The following is a 21,575-nucleotide window of genomic DNA, read 5'->3' on the forward strand; positions in this document are numbered from 1 at the left end:
AAAAACATGGCATATATATCATGCATTTTCATCACTGTGTGTGTGATGCTCAATGCAAGTTATAACAAATATATATATACAAAATTTACTTATATAAAACAAATACCACAATGATATCAATAGCAGCAGTGTATCTCATATCCTATCAGTATCATGAAAATGTGATGGTAAAAAGGTAGTGCTTTAGCAATGATTCAAAACTCTCAATAGATTTTGCTTCTCTTATCCTTCTGGGCAGGTCATTCCACACAAGGGGCCCAATGTGGGAAAAGGAACGGCCTGCATAAAATGTATAATGGAAAACCATTTAAATTCAGTTAAAGCCATCAAGTCATTTCCGTTTATATTTCTAGTGCATAGCATAACTTCTGCTTGAATAGATGGCTGATAACAGTATTGTCTTCATATATATATATATATATAATATATATATATATATATATATATATATATATATATATATATATATATATATATATATATATATATATATATATATATATCTCATACGATGTCACTCTTTTTCACCATCTCTGCTGTTCTGTATTTTGTTTATGTATAGAAGGTGAGGACTGTAAAAGAAATAAACAAAAATGAATATAACAGCTTCAAAAAAAGAACAAAATACCAAACAGAACGTTTTGGGCTCAAAACACTTCTTCAGCTAACAACCAAAAAATAAAACCCCAATGAAAAACATAAATATCTTACTAAAAAACCAGATCAAAGACAGAGAAATAATCGATACGTACAGCCTCTCTGTAAAAAAATCATAGAAGATTTTGTTCTTTTTTTTTAAAGCCGTTATATTCATTTTTGTGTATTATTATTATTATTATTATTATTATTATTATTATTATATAAGCGCTTAGAGTCTGATGTCTCGGAGTTATAGCGCTATATAAGTTTTCAGCAATATTATTATTATTATTATTTTATTTTCTTTCTTTTTTTTTTACCTGCTGCAGCTGTTGTTGTTCGACCTGCTGTCGATGTAGTTGTAGTTGTACTTCTCTCTGGCCAGCCAATTCCTTCTGCATCGTCATCAACATCTCCTGTTGCTGCATCATCTTCTCGGCCAGGTCAGACAGTTTACTATCCATCTGATCAAGGCAATAAAAATGAGCTGTAATAATAAAATCTACACACACAGGGTGTCCAGGGAAATTCAACCTTAAAATTTCCTACCTAGAAGTGAAATTTCCTACCAGGTATTTTACCAATTCTTGCCATCCCCACAGCGTTCTATAGGCTTGAAAAAGACAATCCTACTTAAAATAGGTTTTAACTCAACACAATCCATATTTTAAAGTAAGAGCAAAGGTGAAAATTGTCACAGTAAAGGTTGTTCACAATTATCTTATTAAATTTTATTTTATTAAGAACTGAATTCATCTCACTCCAGTTATATTTCGGTAGGCTTAGATAAACTTTACCTTCTAATATTAGATCGTCTTTCCTTTTATAGCCTTCCCTCGAATTAATTTCTAATTAGTGAATACTTTTCGTTCTACATTCTGTCACGTAGCCACTTATTATAAAAGCTGATAGGTCTAACATTTGACACTCACTTTCTCTCCACAATCTATGCCGGACGGCCAGTCACTCTATTCCTATATATATATTGTAAGATTTTTATCTTTTGGGACTTTGTAGATATTATATCTACACCATTAAGACGCCAGAGCTTTTAACTTTGATTGTATAATCTTCAAGGATCAAACCCAAGCCCGCTGTACTACACTATAACCTTTTACCAATTGCCTGGAAGTGGAATTTTACGAGTCCGATCCTGTTATCAGAGGAATAGATCATCCAAGCCCATCAACTGCCTGGAAACGTAAACTTACGAACCTGACATATTATCATAAGTTACGTAAAATATTCATATCTCTATTTGTAACTGCCACGATCACTGTTTATCTCTTTTAATTAAATTTCATCATTATTTTTATTTCATTGTAAACAAATCGTTAATTGTTTTTCATTTATAGTAACTAGTAAATTCTGGGGCCTCATTCTACATATATCTTTATGCATAGTCGAGTAGCTCTTTACTCATTTGAGACCATGACATTTTGGAGGGGACACATATAAAGAATTGAATTTATTTAGTTACTTATATCTATTTCATCTAACTTTAAAGTTTAAATTGTAAAACTCTTAATTGCCCCACTTGATCATATTTTAATTGAACTCCCTATTTACAGGATTAATTTTTTTTTTCTTTTTCATTTCTTCATTTAAATGGAATAGCAATTTATCCATTCATTCTTTCATTCAAATTGAATAGCATTTTATTGATTCATTCCTTCATTCATTTATTCATTTATAAATTATTCATTCATTCATTGTTCATTCATTTATTTATTCATTCATTCATTCATTCATCCGTTTATTCACTCATTTATCCAATCATTCATACATTTATTCCTCCCTTCATTCTTTCATTCATACATTATCCATTCATTCATTCATCTATTCACTCAGTTTTTCATTCATTCATTCATTCCTTGTCCACTTTGTTATTATATCACTCATTTCATTTTGTTGTTTGCCTCATTCATGAATTGTTTTCAATATGTTTACATTCCATAACGATTCATTCACCTGTCATCCAATCACTCAGTGTTGTGAACACATTTTGTAACTATTGTAAATCTTACGATATTTTATTGTTTTGTATTTCAGACATCACTGTTAAACACTCTTCAATGCCTAATTACAATTGTTGAACAACCATTGAACAAGAGAGAGGTCCCAGCCACGAACTGAGTTGGTAAATATATCCTTCATTATTCTCTTTTACATGAGTTGGGCATCACATAGTAACTATAGACATCGTGATTTGTTTTGCATAGTGATTTGTTTTAAATGCATTTTTGGCATATTACTGTTACCGAAAACCACTTATATATTATGTTCTGAAAAGTGAGTCTTTAAAAACTAAATAATAATAAAAGGAGTCTACTAGCCGTCGTGTTATATTTAGTGATAGATAACTTGGGATTATTTTGGCATCCTATTATTGTTATCACACTCTAGTATATTAGCGTCATTGCGAATAATTGTACACAAACTAACGACGAGTCACACACATTGGTGATACATTTTTCGTAGTAACATAGTTTAGAGTACACGCGATTGACACATTGTTATTGACACAAGTCATAATAACTCCGCATTGTATTGACACATTGGTTTATAAGATATAACGATAAAAGGCATCAAATTCAACATACATAATAAGTTGAAATAAGAGAGAGAGAGATTTCTAAAAATAGAACAGTTCATTCCAGTAAGTGTAAATAAATAAAACAGTCAGTAACAGTATCCTGTCAATATAATATATATAAAATATCGTAACTAATTTATTACAACATGGAAGCATATAAAAGATACTTAAGTCTCGCAAAGGACTTAGAAATACCCCAGGAAAGAATATTTTCATGGTGCGAAGAGAAAGTAAAAGAAGAAAAAGAACATGAAGAAAGAATTCGTAGAGAAGAAAATGAAGAAAGAATTCGTAGAGAAGAAAAAGAACACGAAGAAAGAATACGTAGAGAAGAACGAGAAGAAAGAGTCCAAGAAAGGGAACTAAAAAGACAAATAGCATTAGCAGAAGAAGAAACCAAAAGGACCCAAATGATGCTGGAAATTGAAAAAACAAAAACCGGTCATGAAAGAAAACATAATAATAGTGATGAATTTTTCGTGAAACTTCCACGCATGCCAACATACGATGAACGCTCAGACTGTTTAGAATCCTTCTTACACCGATTCGAAGTTCAGGCTAAAGGTTATCGTTGGCCAGAAAGCAAATGGGCCACAGCCTTGATTAACTGCTTATCTGGAGAACCGCTAAAAGTTTTCTATACCTTAACAACTGAAGATGCAGATGACTATGGTAAAATTAAAGACGCTCTACTAAAAAGATTTAGATTAACGGAAGATGGTTACCAGGAAAGGTTTCACACTGCAAAACCGGAAAGTGGAGAAGACTTTAATACATTCGTGAACCGAATTACTCAATTTCTAAATCGGTGGCTTGAGTTGGCAAACGTAAAACAAGACGACTTTGCAGGCCTTTACTATCTCACGCTTAAGAATCGAATCTATCAAGCTTGCAACCCAGATTTAGTCGCATTCTTTAAAGAGAGAAAGCCAGAAAACTTGGACAAATTAAAAATCTACGCAGAAAACTTTAACAGCGCACATCCATTGACACCCCTTAGCAGAACATTGAAGGAACCATACTACGCTGCCGCTGCTCAGAGTCCAGGTACACCTAAAGTTCAGTACTCAAATAGAACGAGCCGATCAATCACTCGGAACACGCAAGTGAAACAGGAGGATCATAGTAACAAACCATGGAACAAACAGTTCAATAGAGACCATAGCCGACCCTATCAAAACAAAACAAGAAATAGCACTGACAATAATACTGAGTATAAGAAAACCAACAAACCTATAATTAAATGTCAATATTGTGGAATGAAAGGCCACACAGCAGACAAATGTTACAAAATCGTGGGATATCCAAAAGAAACTGCAAATGCATCACTCCAAACAGGTGTAAACAATCAGACACGAGTAATGTCAGGAGAAAATATAAATGTGTATTGCGTGAAAGGTATGTCACTTTTAACACAAACTCACAAATCAGGATCGCTATTTTTTTGTGAAGGCAAAGCTAATGGAACTGATTGCAAAATATTGAGAGACACAGGATGCAGTACAATAGGAATAAAAGCATCTTTGATCAATGACGAAGACAAAACTGGAAAAACGGTACAATGCATCACATTCAGTGGCACAGTCGAAACCTTTGAAACAGCTAACGTGTACATAGAAACCCCATACTATACAGGAATAGTGGAATGCTGTATACTTCCTAACCCCGTCGCTGATGTTATTGTTGGCAATATAAAAGGTCTTAAAGACAACCCAACAGATGTAAAAGAATGGTCATTAACCCAAGAAACAGCTTGTCTAACAGAAACAAGAAAGATGACTAAGACAACAGAGAAGCCAATGACTATTTCTCTAGAACCACAACAATTTGACAGGAACAGGTTCATTGAAGAACAGAAAAAGGACCCGACTTTAACTTCATATTTCAATATCGCAAACAAAGGGACGAAATCAAAAGTTGAATACATCATTGAAAAAGATATTCTGTTCAGGTTACATAGGAAAAGAAACAAAATAGCTAAACAACTGGTCACGCCGAGTAGTTACAGAAACAAAATCCTTGGAATAGCGCACGATTCAATAACTTCTGGACATCTTGGGAGCTCTTCCACATTGAAGAGAATATCCGAGAATTTCACATGGCCTGGAATTACTAAAGACGTCCGAGAATATGTGAAATCTTGTGACACATGCCAAAGAAGAGTCGCAAAAGGCAGAATACCGAGATTGCCATTAGAGACAACCCCAGTTATTGAAAAAGTTTTTCAAAAAGTTGCAATTGACATTATAGGCCCTTTAACAAAATCAGATAGAAACCATACACACATACTAACACTAGTCGATTACGCAACCAGGTGGCCAGAAGCGATAGCATTGAAATCAACTACATCGGATCACATAGCTGAAGCATTGATGACAATTTTTACTAGAATAGGCATACCAAATGAGATACTGTCGGACAATGGACCCCAATTTACATCACATATGATGCATGAAACCATGAAACTCATGGGAATCCAACACTCATTCACAACTCCCTACCACCCCCAAGCAAATGGTCTTTGTGAAAGATTTAATGGCACTCTAAAGAATATGTTAAGAAAAGTGTCAGCAGAAAAACCAGATGATTGGGACAGATACTTACCAGCAATCCTATTTGCATATAGAGAAATACCCCAAGAATCTACAGGCTACTCCCCATTTGAGTTGATGTATGGACGATCACCTCGCGGCCCGATCAATATAGTAGCCGACATTTGTAAAGGGAATGAGGAGGACAATAACGAAATTATGTTTGCTTACGAATATGTAAGAAACCTGAAAGACAGAATAGAGGACACATGTAAGCTAGCACAGGAATCCGTCACTAAAAAAGCAGAGAAATACAAGGAATACTCCGATAGAAAAAGCAAGTCAAGAAAATTTGAGATTGGTGACAAAGTACTAGATGACTCGAGTAAACTTTTAGCTACATGGAAAGGACCATTCAAAATAACAGCAGTAAAATCTAATGTTAATTACGAGATTAAAATCAACAACACAACAAAGACATTCCATGCAAATATGCTAAAAAAATATTTTGATAGAGACACAGTGTCGCAACCTATGTTTACTAATATCGAAGCTTCAAATGCAGGATCAATCATACCGTTGGTCATGGGACACAGACACCCGAGACAGAAAAACAAACAAAAATCGCACAATTGCAACCACCTAAGACAAAAAAAGAAGTACGCAAAGTACTTGGGCTCCTAAATTTTTACAGGAAATACATTTACAACTTCGCGCACATCGCGACACCGCTAACAAATCTGACAAAGAATGGGTCACCGAACAAAATTGTTTGGACAGAAGTGTGTCAGAATAGCTTTAACCAATTAAAGGCATTACTCTGTTCAGAACCAATTCTTAAATTACCCGACATATCAAAAGAATTTGTTGTAAGAACTGACGCGTCTGATAAGGGCATCGCAGGTGTACTATTACAGGAGCATGAGGGAACTCTAATGCCTTGCTTATATGCAAGCAGAAAATTATTGGACAGAGAATCACGATACTCTGTAATAGAGCGTGAAGGACTGGCCATCGTCTTTGCTTTAAAGACATTCAGCAGATATCTACTGCTAAAAGAGTTTGTGGTCGAAACGGACCATAAACCACTCACGTACATAAGAAATAACAAAATGAATAATAGTAGAGTACTAAGGTGGAGTCTATTTTTGCAAAATTACACTTTCAGTATCTCTCACATACCAGGCTGTGAAAATATTCACGCCGACCTACTTTCTCGATTAGTATAAACACGTGAGAAGGGTATAACTTAACCTCCCATGCATACTGTTAGTTACCTCGCAAATTATGCCAAATCAGAACACACAAATTCGATAATTTTATTTGTAAACATGATGACCCAACTTAATGTAACATTGAGTATTGTTTGGATATATATACCATACCCATTCATGATTTGGGAAATCTTCTCTTTATCTATTATTGTTATGAATTTTCACTCATTTATGATTAATAATTGAAATGTCAATATTCCATTTACATTTTCATTCATTTCATTCAGTAAATTACCTTCATATCATCGACTTAAATCATGCTTCATTGCCATCACTATTGTTTATCACAATGATTTGTAATCACATTGCCATCATGTCGTTCATCACAATGATTTGTAATCACAATCTTTCATTGTTATTGTCGCCCATTCATATACCTACGTTAATATAAACATTTCCATGTCTAGTTAATAAATAATTTAATTGTAGCACAAATCATAACAATGGATTAATGCTAGAGTATCATGATAGTAAATTTACTTCCGTTTGTAAAATCTATCTTTCCCATAATGGTTAAAGAGTATATTTTAAACGTGGGTGGGGGGTGTCACAGTAAAGGTTGTTCACAATTATCTTATTAAATTTTATTTTATTAAGAACTGAATTCATCTCACTCCAGTTATATTTCGGTAGGCTTAGATAAACTTTACCTTCTAATATTAGATCGTCTTTCCTTTTATAGCCTTCCCTCGAATTAATTTCTAATTAGTGAATACTTTTCGTTCTACATTCTGTCACGTAGCCACTTATTATAAAAGCTGATAGGTCTAACATTTGACACTCACTTTCTCTCCACAATCTATGCCGGACGGCCAGTCACTCTATTCCTATATATATATTGTAAGATTTTTATCTTTTGGGACTTTGTAGATATTATATCTACACCATTAAGACGCCGGAGCTTTTAACTTTGATTGTATAATCTTCAAGGATCAAACCCAAGCCCGCTGTACTACACTATAACCTTTTACCAATTGCCTGGAAGTGGAATTTTACGAGTCCGATCCTGTTATCAGAGGAATAGATCATCCAAGCCCATCAACTGCCTGGAAACGTAAACTTACGAACCTGACATATTATCATAAGTTACGTAAAATATTCATATCTCTATTTGTAACTGCCACGATCACTGTTTATCTCTTTTAATTAAATTTCATCATTATTTTTATTTCATTGTAAACAAATCGTTAATTGTTTTTCATTTATAGTAACTAGTAAATTCTGGGGCCTCATTCTACATATATCTTTATGCATAGTCGAGTAGCTCTTTACTCATTTGAGACCATGACAAAAATGACTGGTCAAAAAAGGAGGAAATTTCTCAGAGCACAGACCCATCCATGCGACTATAATCTATAAATTTGAATTTCATTAAAATTTACTGAGATGCAACCCAAAATGTGTCTCGCAGCAATTTTTGACAACATTCGGAGGAATTTCAAAAGTTTAAAAACTGATAGCAACATATAAAATCTTATCTACTTAGAGAATGGTACCATGTGATTATACAATGTCAAAAGCCACCACCCATCCCCATTTTCACTTTTAAAAATACTCATATGATTTGTTTGCAGGTATGATGTGGCAGTAAGTACTGGTACTAGTGGTAGAGATGATAGTGCAGTGGTAGTTGTTTATAATGGTTGTAGTAATGATGGTAGGGATGATGATGTGGCAGCGATTGTTGTCGTGGTGGTTGTGGTAGGGATGATGATATGTTGGTTGTAGTAATAGTGGCGGTGTAAGGGATAGTCATGTGGTGGTTGTAGTAGTGGTAGGCATGGTGATGAATGTGGTAATGGTTATAGTCGTGGAGGTGATAGGGATGATGATATAGTGGTGGTTGTAGTAATGATGAGGGTGGTATAGATGGTGATGTAGTAATAGTTGTAGCAATGGCGGTGTGGTGGTGGTAGGGATGATGATAATGCAGCGGTAGTGGTGGTAGTGATGATGATGTAGTGGTCGCAGTAGTGGTGGTAATGATGATGATGTGGTAGTGGTTGCAGTAGTGGTGGTAGTGATGATGATGTAGTGGTTGCAGTAGTGGTGGTAGTGATGATGATGTGGTAGTGGTTGCAGTAGTGGTGGTAGTGATGATGATGTGGTAGTGGTTGCAGTAGTGGTGGTAGTGATGATGATGTGATAGTGGTTGCAGTAGTGGTGGTAGTGATGATGATGTAGTGGTTGCAGTAGTGGTGGTTGTGGTAGTGGTTGCAGTAGTGGTGGTAGTGATGATGATGTGGTAGTGGTTGCAGTAGTGGTGGTAGTGATGATGATGTAGTGGTTGCAGTAGTGGTGGTAGTGATGATGATGTGGTAGTGGTTGCAGTAGTGGTGGTAGTGATGATGATGTAGTGTTGCAGTAGTGGTGGTAGTGATGATGTGGTAGTGGTTGCAGTAGTGGTGGTAGTGATGATGTAGTGGTGGTAGTGATGATGATGTAGTGGTTGCAGTAGTGGTGGTAGTGATGATGATGTAGTGGTTGCAGTAGTGGTGGTAGTGATGATGATGTGGTAGTGGTGGTAGTGATGATGATGTGGCAGTGGTTGCAGTAGTGGTGGTAGTGATGATGGTGTGGTAGTGGTTGCAGTAGTGGTGGTAGTGATGATGATGTAGTGGTTGCAGTAGTTGTGGTAGTGACGATGATGTAGTGGTTGCAGTAGTGGTGGTAGTGATGATGATGTGGTAGTGGTGGTAGTGATGATGATGTGGCAGTGGTTGCAGTAGTGGTGGTAGTGATGATGATGTGGTAGTGGTTGCAATAGTGGTGGTAGTGATGATGATGTGATAGTGGTTGCAGTAGTGGTGATGGTGATGATGATGTGGTGGTAGTGGTTGCAGTAGTGGTGGTAGTGATGATGATGTGGTAGTGGTTGCAGTAGTGGTGGTAGTGATGATGATGTGGTAGTAGTTGCAGTAGCAGTGGTGATAAGGATGATGATGTAGTAGTGGTTGGAGTACTTGTGGTGGTGGGTATGATGATGTGGTAGTAGTTGTAGTGATTGTATGGGATGTGGTAGTGGTGGTGATGGGGATGATGATGTGGTGGTGGTTGCATTTGTGAGTGGTGTTGGTGGTAGGGATGATGACGTAGTAGTTTGTAATAGTGATGGTGACACGGATGATGATGTGGTGAAAGTTGTAGTAAACTAATACAATTGTGTGCACAGCAGTTGTCCTTTGTACATTTTTTATATCACATTTTAAGCAAGAAATTCCTGATTTTTCTAATTTTAGAGGAAATTTCACCCTCAATCCCATTATTTCCAACATTTCCGACCAAGTATGAAATTTCCGACCAATTTCCAACTTTCCGACTTCCCTGGACACCCTGACACAAATCAGAAATGAAAACATTACTCGTCTGTTTCAAATGGCTTCGGCTTTTTTATCTATCAATTTTTACAAATTAAAAATTTGTTCCTTGTTTTTTTTTTTTTTTCCCGAATCCAATATAGTTGCAGCTTCAAGTGATGAAGATTGACGCAACTTGGTGTGGTGGGGTGACATTGACGTGATATCTATCTATTGGGTTTAAACTGGGCGAGATAACTATAGAATATTGTCAGGCTATCCGTTGCTCTGACATTTTCAGGGATGCTGTTCCATGCGCAAATGGTACTGGGGAAGAATGACCGTTTGTGCGCCTTGATTATAGAATATGGCAGTGTTGCACTTTTTCTTTTGGTGACAACAAACAGCATAGCCATCACTGACATCCTTATGTAATGTACCTTCTCTTTAAGCTTATATAATGCAGAGAAATTTCTATGTCTGGATGAAAGTCACTGAATAAAATAGCACACAATTTGGATGTAGAACAAAACAGAAATAATTTACTTAAATCAACAGTTTGGCCTTAATACAGCTTTTGGCACATCCTAACTTTGTAATTAATAATGTTACAACTGATGAAAGTAAATAAAAGCAAAATTCTAAAAAGAATAAAAAATAAAAAAAACCCAGAAAAACCCAAGAAATTTCTGCGCCACATGTCCTTGACTTCAATCCAATGTGTGATTTGAATACTCACATTCGCAAAAGCCTTCTCCGATACCAAATTCTGCATGACTAATGACGGGGAGCTGTAAAAGCAAAAGGAATTATTGAATGTCATATCAAATCCAGTAAAAGTAATAAATACATAAATAGATAATAATATGATTGAGGGGAGTTAGCTGGAACTACGTAGAATGTTCAACAAATTCTTGGAGTGAATTATTAATTATTTGTTCTCACGTGGTTTTTTTGTTTTTTTACATCTTCTCCTTTAACATTGTCCAGAACTCTGGAGGAAACAATGTTGTAGTAGAATATGTAAAAAAAAAAATAAAAGCAACAAAAAAACAAAACAAAACGAGGTGAGAACAAATTATTAATAAATAAATAATAAAATTTATACTGCGCCAATCTCCACCTATCGAAGTGATACTAGGCTCCTAGAAGCTGTGGACTGTATAAAGTAAAAAACAAAAATGAATATAACAGCTTCAACAAAATACCAAACATGGAACATGTGAAGCGAGTGCTTTATCAACTGAGATATCTTTACTTTGTGATTAATTCTTGAGTATCAGTGATATGGATCGGTACTAAAGAGTCATAAAACTTCATGAGAACTTATCTTTAAGTTCTATAGTACAACTTGATTATACCAAAACCCCATTTGCCCATCACCTAATAATAGAACAACCAAAACAAATTCCACGACTTACATCTCGGTGGTTTCTGGGTAGACGTTATCCCCTTCACGACTGCTTGTTTCCAGAATTTCTTCAATTTCTGCCTCATCGTTTTCGTCATCCCCGTCAAACCCTGTCTTCTCTTCTCGTGTGCTGTAAAAACATCGGAAATAACAGTCATCCACTTTATACAGAGTAAATACAAAACTCTAGAGCTGTTATGTTTTGTTTTTTTTCAGGGCTTTACGGCGCTTTCAAAACATTAAAGCCATATCAGCGCCAGTAAAAAGGAAGAAAATGGGAGAGTAAAAAAGTTCTAGAATTACAATTAAAGTACCAAAGAAAAAGTAAGACAAAATGGGCATTGGTTCAAATAGGAAACAGATGTACACTATCAAAGTGCTTAGTTTGAAATCACCTAAAAGTCTCACCCAGACACCAGCACAAGATCCCATTAAGAGGAATAGTTTTAAATGTTTACAAATCATATGTTAAAAATTAAACAAAAACAATGCATAACAGAGAGATGATTTACAAGGAAAAAAAGTATCTCCCAAAACTACAACTATACATTCGACTACTTCCCTCCCAGCCAAGGAACTCTGGCCAGGGTCAGGACAGAACTAAGTAATCTCCTTCCAAGACAAAGACAGAAAGCAATTTGGAAAACAGATATAGGGGGATAGAAGACACAGTAAGTACCTCTCTGCCCACTGTGGGAGGTCAGGAACCCCACCCAGACAGAAAGCAATTGGAAAACAGACATAGGGGGATAGAGGGCACAGCAAAGCACCTCCCTGCCAATGTGGTAGGTCAGGAACCCCACCCTGTTGGACAAGATCATCAACTCCCAATTTTCTCACTTTGGACGAAATGGGTGATTCCTGTTGACATCAGACATCTTGTTTGATGAATTATCCATATTCCTTCATGGAATGCCTAGGCGACGATATCTTATGATGCCGTGGCGGAAGGGCATAATTTTTTTTTTAAAAATACAAAGCCAAATAGGTCAAAGCCCCTTTATCAGACCTGTCTAGTACTATGAAAAATTCGTAGAAATATAAATTTTTGGCTCCAGCTACAGAACTCATCATCATAGGTTGTTGCTCCACCACCGAACCCACTCCATAGCATCTGAGGTGCAGTGCAGCTGGGCCCGTCCTGGCATTCTCTGCCTACAAAGCTGCATGCGTCTCTTTGACTCAATACATTTTGTTGAAAAGGAAAGTTTAATTCCTTAGAACCTGTATTCAGGACTTTGGAGCTTTTTTGGATCATGCTAAGAACAAATTGTTTATTTGTAAAGCTATTTATAGTGACTTTTTCTATTTTTCCTTGGAAACTATGAATTTTTGAAAATTTCATGTAGGCAGGTCTACATTTATATATAAAATTTAATCAAGATTTGGGACACACCATCACCCCCTCAAAGAAATGTACCTAAAAGACTACACAGCTATGGCGAGCTGCCCTATAAATTTTTATTTTTTTTATATTCCCTTTATTCATCCGGAATGGGAAATTTGCCTCTAGGGTCTATTTCAAGGAAAGATTTAAATAACCCAGGCATCCACTCAGACCTGCCAACATGTGATTATGCCAATCAGGGATTTTGAGGAGCAACATCAGGGATTTTTCATCCCAATCAGGGATATAAGGAAAATGTCGAAAAACTAAAATTGTACTCACCAAAACTAGAAATAAACTGTATGTACAATATACGAGGAGGTCAGGATCAAACCATACTAAGTCACATGAAACAAATTGAAAAAAACTCGTTTTTGTGGTCAGTGACCAAATAAAAAAAAAATTCGCAAAAAAAAAATTTAAAAAAAATTCGACATTCCGGGATTATAAGCTCAATTCCAGGATTCTGGGATGGTGGCTTAAATCCGGGATAATCCCAGAAAATCCGGGATGGTTGGCAGGTCTGTCCACTGCAGTGCAAACTGAGCTAGGGCAAGGTGACTTTCTCAAGGCCACACAATATAGTGGGTATTCGAACTCGAAGCAAAGACTGTACCGCTGAGCTACGCTGTCCCATTAACTATCAAAATATAAGGTTGCACTGATGCCAAAAACTAAAAAAAATAATTTAAAAAAAACAAATAAATAAATTCACCTTTGCTGAATGGCTTCCGTTACTAAACGTTTTGCCTCTATCGAAACGTCTGGAGGATCTGGCCATTTTGCCTCTTTTTTCTTCTCCTCCGCACTCCCATCAACTTTTTCCTCCTTCAGATCAACCTCAAAAATCTCCTCCACTTCCTCCTCCTCCTCCTCCTCATCGTCGTCATCATCGTCCTCTCCAGGCTGAGGTCCCCCAAATCCTTCAGACACGAGGGTGGAACTCAAGGCTTGTGCCACCTCTTGGTCATCTGCGTCGTATCTGTCAGGCTGCTAAAATAGAATAAATGTATCAGTGCATGAAAATCAGTCGGAAGGTGAAAATTTTGGATTTGCATTTTCTTCTTCTGAAAGAATATGTTCCCCGGAGCATTTTAATCTTTATTTGAAGTGAATTGGGTGATTTTTCATGAAGTAATGGTCAGATGTATGGGAAAGGTATCCAGCAACTTTTCTCAAATTTCATACTTTTTCAACTTGACTAGCTGTAAAAAACATTTAGAAGTGAAATTAAGCTTTGATATTTCCCGAAGATGTACAAAAAGGGTTGATTTAATCATTTATGACAAGAACTCATTTTTGATCAAAATTGACCTTCTAACCAAACTTGGCAATATCTCAATTCAAACCTTTTCACCATCCGACTGTTTATGTCATTCACTGTAACAAATATTAACTTTTATATTTTTTTATTTTCATGTTTGATGTCACGATTATAAAGAGCTAGCAACATTTTAGGGTCATAAAAGAAGAAAAAGATAATAAAATTTCACATTTTAAATTTATCTGTGTTTGAAAGAAATCAAGCAAAGATCAGGGATTTGATCCAAACAGGAAATAGAATTATATTCCATCCAAGAACAATCAAGGTGTACAACTCTGTCTAAGATCATTCAAAGTCTAATCAAACGCAAGCGCTGCAATCTCAATACATGGGATCCATTCAAAATTCTATACAATATATATATATATATATATATATATATATATATATATATATATTGTGTTGTGTGTGTGTGTGTGTGTGTGTGTATCTTACGAGGGAGAGAGAGAGACAAAGAGAGAGAGAGAGAGAGAGAGAGAGAGAGAGAGAGAGAGAGAGAGAATAAGAGAGAGCGAAAGAGAGAGAGAGAGAGAGAGAGAGAGAGAGAGAGAGACAGAGAGAGAGAGAGAGAGAGAGAGAGAGAGAGAGAGAGAGAGAGAGACACAAATAGCTGAGGAGATGGTAACAATACAAACCATCCAATAGAATGAAAAACTATAACCAAGATCCCCCCCACCCCCACCCTTACCCACCCTCACCCACCTGTTTTGTTACACTAGACGTAGTCGACTCCAATGAATCCACCGTGGTGTCTGCCACCTTCTTTTGCCAAGAGCTACTGGTAAAAATGTCATTGAGTATATTCTGATTGGACAAGTTGATGTCGTCCTCCGATGGTCGTGGTGACTCTTCTTCCAGATCTATCTCTCTCTCATCCTCATCCTCCTCCGCCTCTTCTTTCCCAACTCGTAAATCTCTCCCGCTGCCTGCAGAATTTCTAGATGATGTGGTTTCATTTTGGCGATCGCCACTGCCATCGTCATCGTCGTCACAAGATGAGATGGCAGACAATTGATTACTGCTCTGGTTTGCATTGAGTCTTTGAGGAGTCTGAAGCCAAAGAAATAGACTAAAAATAGCATGATTGTCTACTGATGTTTGTTTATTTGTTTTTAAGGGTTTTACAGCGCTTGCAACACATTTAGGTCATATCAGCACCAGTAAAAAGGAAGAAAATGGGATAGTAAAAAGTTCTAGAATTACCAATTAAGTACCCAAGAAAAGGTAAGACAAAGGGGAGTTGATTCAAATAAGAAATAGATGTAGATTCCAAGAGCACACTATCAGTGTACTTAGTTTGAGATCACCTAAAAGTCTGATCCAAACACAAGCACAGGTCCCCACTAAGAGGAATACACTCAAATGTTTACAAAATTATAATATATATATATATATATATATATATATATATATATATATATATATATATATAACACAAAAATAAATTAATACAATGCATAACAGAGTTTGTTTTTAAGGGTTTTACTGCATAACAGACACATTTGACTGTTTCCCTCCAAGCCAGGGTATCCGGCCAGGGCCAGGACAAAACCAAGTAATCTCATTCAAAGACAAATACAGAAAGCAAGTTGGAAAACAGATACAGGGGGATAGAAGAAACAGTAAGTGCTTCCCTGTCCACTATGGGAGGTGAGGAACCCCATCCAGCCACCAAATTGTCAACTGAACATCCTTGTTGCTTTCATATATAATCTTTAGTGACGTTAAATCACAAAAATGACGTATAAAAATATAATATTATGTGATATACAGACACGTCTCTCCAATCCCAACACCTCCGTTCCCAGCATTTTGTCAGAATTACAGACATCCAGAGAGGGGAATCAATCCCTAAAGTGTACAATTGAAAAGAAAAAATCTGTCTGCAGGCAACCTGTCCGGATAATGGAGACATCCGGATTGTGGAGTTCAAGATTAACATGCTCAAAGCGCTTTACAAAGGGTCCCAGGCCAACAGCAATAGTTAACATGCAGGATGGGACATGACACATGTTAGGCGATATTACACATTTTTTTGGGACAGAGACAACACTGATAACGGCCAGGTATTCATTTTAAACCTGAGTGCATTTGCTGAATTTATAGTGACTCATCAAGCTAGTAGAGGGTATGAAAATCCTGCAATTCCTGTGACATTCATCTGTCTGACAACTCAGATTCTCATCTAGGTGGAAATGATATTAAATGACCTTTAATATTCTTGAGCTTTAATAAAAAAAAATTTTTTAACTTGAGCTTTTATATAGCGCAATATCCACTAAACATACTCAAAGCGCTTTACTAGGGGTCCCTAGCCAACAGCAACACTTAACATGTAGAACGAGACATGATGCCTATTAGGCGATATTGACAAAGACAACGCTGATAATGACCAGGTACTCATTTTACACCCCGAGTACGGTAAGATAATGTGAGTAAAGGGCCTTTTCCAAGGACTCAACTATGCGCCGAGTGAGGCTCGAACCCAGGACCTTCCAATCCGTAAGCGAGTGTCATACCACTAGACCACATAGCCGCACTAATATTCCACTTTTATCATTTTTTGTTACAATATTCTGACTTTTGCATTTAGCTTATTTTAGTCAACATTCCCATATTATCATATTTTGGACCTGAAAGCGTATTGAATATGAGAAATCATACTGGTTGGCAAGCCTGCATCTTACGGTTGTGCGGCTATGTGCTCTTGTGGTTTGACACTCGCTTTCGGATCGGAAGGTCCTGGGTTCAAGCCTCGCTCGGCACATAGTTGAGACCTTGGAAAAGACTCTTTATTTACTCACATTTTCTAACCGTACTCAGGTGTACAATGAGTACCTGGCCGTTAACAGTGTTGTCTCTGTCCGAAAAAATTATAATATCACCTTACAGGCGTCAGGTCTTGTACTAAATGTTAGATGTTGCTGTTGGACAGGGACCCCTCGTAAAGCGCCTTGAGCACGTTGAGTGGATATTGCGCTAAATAAAAGCTCAATTTTATTCATCTTTTTTTTATGGTTACCTGAGAAAATGCTGAACTAGGAGACATGATGGAAGATGGGTCTACAGAGCTGATTGGAGACTCCATGACGTCCTCGGTCACGTAAGTAAAACTGCTGGTACTCGACGCGGCGCTTGGCAGGTTGCCATGGTCAACAGGGGAGGTTACTCTCTCATCACGCGAGACAGCGGCAGCTCTTACTGGTTCGGCTGACGATGACGACGGCGGTGTTGGAAATAGTGATGGTTGGACAGGTACACTGAAAGAAGAAAGACGATGAAACTGAAATCAAAGGTCATGACCTTTCATAAAATAGAGAACACAATGCACAAATATTTTTTGTTTTGGATATAGTCCATCACGACAGAGATAATGAGAAAGCTGAATAAATGAATATGTTGGGGAATGTGCGATTATGAAGCCTTGCCACAGTCTGAAAATCAAACAAAAGTGTGTCTGGTGAGCGTTGTGGTCTTGTGGTATGACAATCCCTTCGGATTGAAAGGTTTGGGGTTTGATTCTTGCTCAGAGTGTCGTGTAGTTGAGTCCTTGGAGAAGGCTCTTTATTCAGTGTTTCTGCTGGGGAAAAATTGTAATATCACCTAACGGGTGTCATGTCTCATCCTTCATGTTAAAAACTGCTCTTGGCCCAGATCCTTGTAAAGCGCTTTGAGCACGTTTAGTTGATATTGTGCTATATTTTGGGGGAAAGATTACAGGGATTAAATTCAGAGATAAACACTTGTTTTGATACATATAACGATGGTTTGAATGCTTTAAAATCATGTTTTAAAACCCTTAGTACCTGGCGTTTTAACAGTTGGAATTGTTCAGAAGACATTTCCTATTATCCTAGCCCTGCCAACTTCTCCCAAAAAAATTAGTAGAACTAAGAATTTTTGGCTCCATCTGCAAAGCTTCACAAGCATCTTAAATTCAATCAAACTAATTTAAAATGCAATCTTGGAACCAAGGGTATATATATTTATGTATTTGAAGCTTCATTCAAACTTAACGTGGGTAAATTAGTCATTTATGAAACTGGATATATAGTGACTACTATTTTTCCATCGTGAAAACTACAAATTTTTAAAACTTCAAGTAGGGAGAGCTCTGTATTATCCGATGTCAACTTACCTAGAATTGGACATTTGTTGTTTTGCAGCACCGAGGAAACCTTGGGTTAGATCTTGTGGAATGTTGGAAGTGTCATTGCTGGACAGACTTTGTTCAAAACTCATGTCAGACAATGTGTCCCTTAAACCTGAGATGAAAATTCAAAAATAAATGAAATGTTATGATTCACTCCTCCCAACCTTCTACAGACGTAGTTCTACATGACATAAAAACCATACCTGCCACAAAAAAACAACAAATGAACTTCGATAAATAAAAAAACACCAAACATATTGTTTTTGTTGTTGGCTGAAGAAGGGTTTTGAGCCAAAACGTTCCGTGTTTAGTATTTTGTTCTTTTTTGAAGCTGTTATATTGATTTCTTTTTAGTCCACTGCTTCAGGCAGCTTAGTATCACTTAACTCTCTCCTTACCAGCCATTTTCAGAATTTTTCCCAAAAATTCACACCCCAACTAAAATAAAAAATATATTTGTTATCACTCAAACACAATAGCAGTAAAGTTCCTGCGATAAATAATTTCTTTAGCAAAACATGCTCTACAACACACTGTTCATTTTCTTTAAATTTTATGATGTACAAAAGAAATTTGAATGAGAAAAATGTTGGTTGTATCGTAACGAATGTGACGATTTTCCTTTAGTTGGTAAGGAGAGAGTTAAACAATAAAACTGTACATAAATAAAGCGATACAAATTCAATTTCAAGGAAAAAACAAAACAAAATAAAAAAAGTTGTAAGAATCCAAAGGGCAGGTTTAGTAGTTACCAATATAATGTCTATGTACTGTCACTTTTTAATAATTTAGAATGGACGAAGGGTCATTCAATTTGGTCATCTATCTAATTCTGAGTAACATAAAAAAAAATTTCACTAATTTTCTCTAAAATTTTAGTTGAAAAATCCAAATATGGTCAAATTTGGCCACCCTTTGAGGATATTTAATGGAAACTGCGCTATATAAAGGCTGAAGTTTATAAAATTTGCATTCAATGACAGTAACTATATTTGTAAAATTACGCCCTTCCAAATGACATCGTAAGTTGTCGTGGCCTTGGCATTCCACGAAGGAACCACATAGTCCATCAAACAAAAGTCTGATGTCAACAGGAATCATCCATGTTGTCACAGTGAGATGTCATCGCCTAGACATTCTACAAAGTAAAGTCCATCAAGCAAAGGTCTGATGTCAACAGGAATCATCCATGTTGTCACAGTGAGATGTCATCGCCTAGACATTCTACAAAGTAAAGTCAATCAAGCAAAAGTCTGATGTCTACAGGAATCACCCAATGTTGTCAAAAAGTAGTGACTGTAATAAATGAAACAGAAGTTCTTTCACATGATTGCTTCCTCTGTTTATTACCTGGTTATGAACTACAAACTAAAATGTATTCGCCATGCCAGTGCCTAGATCATTTCTGTCTTGGTGAAAATATACAAGAATAAAATCAAAACCTATCAAGGGTTGACTTTTGTGAGACTATGTGGTCTTGACACTCGCTTTTGGATCGGAAGGTCCTGGGTTCGAGCCTTGCTCAGCGCATAGTTGAGTCCTTGGAAAAGGCTCTTTACTCACATTCTCTCACCATACAAGTGTAAAATGAGTACCTGGCTGTCAACAGCGTTGTCTCAGTCCGAAAAAAAATGGGACCCCTTGTAAAGCGCTTTGAGGACGTTAAGTGGATACTGCGTTATATAAAAGCTCAAGTTTTTTATTTTTGACCTACCAGCTTCATCTTGTGAGAGAGAACTGATACTGGGTACCGGTGGGGTCTCTGTGCTGCTCTCAGGTCTGTACCGAATCAGCAATTCTTGTAAACACCTAAGGAACAAGAAATGAACAAGTTTGACTTAGTTGTCAGAATTTGATTGGACTAGTTTACTTTAATTTCCTTCTTTACTTTTTATTTTTATTATTCAAAAGTAGCCCTATAGAGCCATGAGGCCCACGGGCCAGAATTTATCCTGGTTTCTGTAGCATTATACGAAGTGTATAAAATTGCTTGCCATCCTTTAGACCATGGCACAAGTCTTGTAACGTACTTCCACCAGATCATAGAGACACATACACCCAATCACTGATGGGTGGACAGAGAGGACAGAATAAAACACCTCATTTAAACTCACTGATACAGATCTCTTTGCTTATGAAACGAGTGCTCTACCAACTGAGCTATAAATAAAGAACCAAAATGATGAATGATAATCTTGGCCCAAAAAAAGAAGGAAAAAAAACAACAAAAACCAAGAAAAAGAAAAAAAAGAAGCAAATTACATGAAGTGGGCTTCGTACCTGCCCAATAATTTGCAGTGCAGTGCTTCAACCTGCTACCATTCTTATATCTTTCAGAAAGACATAATTAAAATTTTTAATTTGACACAGACAATCAAGAAGCTTTCTTTTCATGGCAGGATAAGATTTACGAATACAATCAAAGGTTTAACTCACTTGGTGTGAATACTGTACACCTTTCTTTTCATGTTATTATTAGATTGACAAAAACCAAGATTTAACTCACTTGGTGTGAATACTGTACATCTTTCTGTTCATGTTATTATGAGATTGACAAAAAAAACAAGATTTAACTCACTTGGTGTGAATACTGCCAGCATTCTTTTCATGTTATCATTAGATTGACAAAAAACCAAGATTTTACTCACTTGGTGTGAATACTGCCAGCTTTCTTTTCATGTTACTATTAGATTGACAAAAACCAAGATTTAACTCACTTGGTGTGAATACTGTACATCTTGACCTGGACAATAGTTGTACGTTCCATTCCGTCAGACGCATGTGTGTCTCCATTTTCCTTCACTTCTATGTCTTTCTCCAGTTCTCCTGCATTCACAAAAATTTTTAATCATATTATATATATATAAAACTATATAATTAAAATTAAAATTATACAGAAGTTTCTAACAATTACCTCAACAAAAGATGAAGTGAATACAAAAGTGCCAGAAGACAAAAGAGAAT

General features: G+C 36.5%; 1 protein-coding gene across 2 annotated transcripts in view; it reads right to left on the reverse strand.

Moving 5' to 3' along the window:
* LOC144977363 (enhancer of mRNA-decapping protein 4-like) overlaps positions 1-21,575 on the reverse strand; it is a 45,854-nt gene that overhangs the window by 10,657 nt on the left and 13,622 nt on the right. Inside the window, exons 14-22 of one of the 2 annotated variants that reach the window (XM_078922485.1) lie at positions 21,329-21,437; positions 20,326-20,420; positions 18,597-18,723; positions 17,481-17,718; positions 15,161-15,508; positions 13,850-14,124; positions 11,758-11,877; positions 11,076-11,127; positions 960-1,103 (exon numbers count right to left, since the gene is read on the reverse strand). In XM_078922485.1, coding sequence (XP_078778611.1) covers positions 960-1,103; positions 11,076-11,127; positions 11,758-11,877; positions 13,850-14,124; positions 15,161-15,508; positions 17,481-17,718; positions 18,597-18,723; positions 20,326-20,420; positions 21,329-21,437 — 1,508 coding nt within the window. Of the gene's footprint in view, positions 1-959; positions 1,104-11,075; positions 11,128-11,757; positions 11,878-13,849; positions 14,128-15,160; positions 15,509-17,480; positions 17,719-18,596; positions 18,724-20,325; positions 20,421-21,328; positions 21,438-21,575 lie in introns of both variants that reach the window. The other variant, XM_078922483.1, reaches the window with a different exon arrangement.

The sequence above is a fragment of the Berghia stephanieae genome, chromosome 7 (assembly GCF_034508935.2).
Source record: "Berghia stephanieae isolate SIO BIC M18660-M18661 chromosome 7, UCSD_Bste_1.3, whole genome shotgun sequence".
Taxonomy (NCBI): domain Eukaryota; kingdom Metazoa; phylum Mollusca; class Gastropoda; order Nudibranchia; family Aeolidiidae; genus Berghia; species Berghia stephanieae.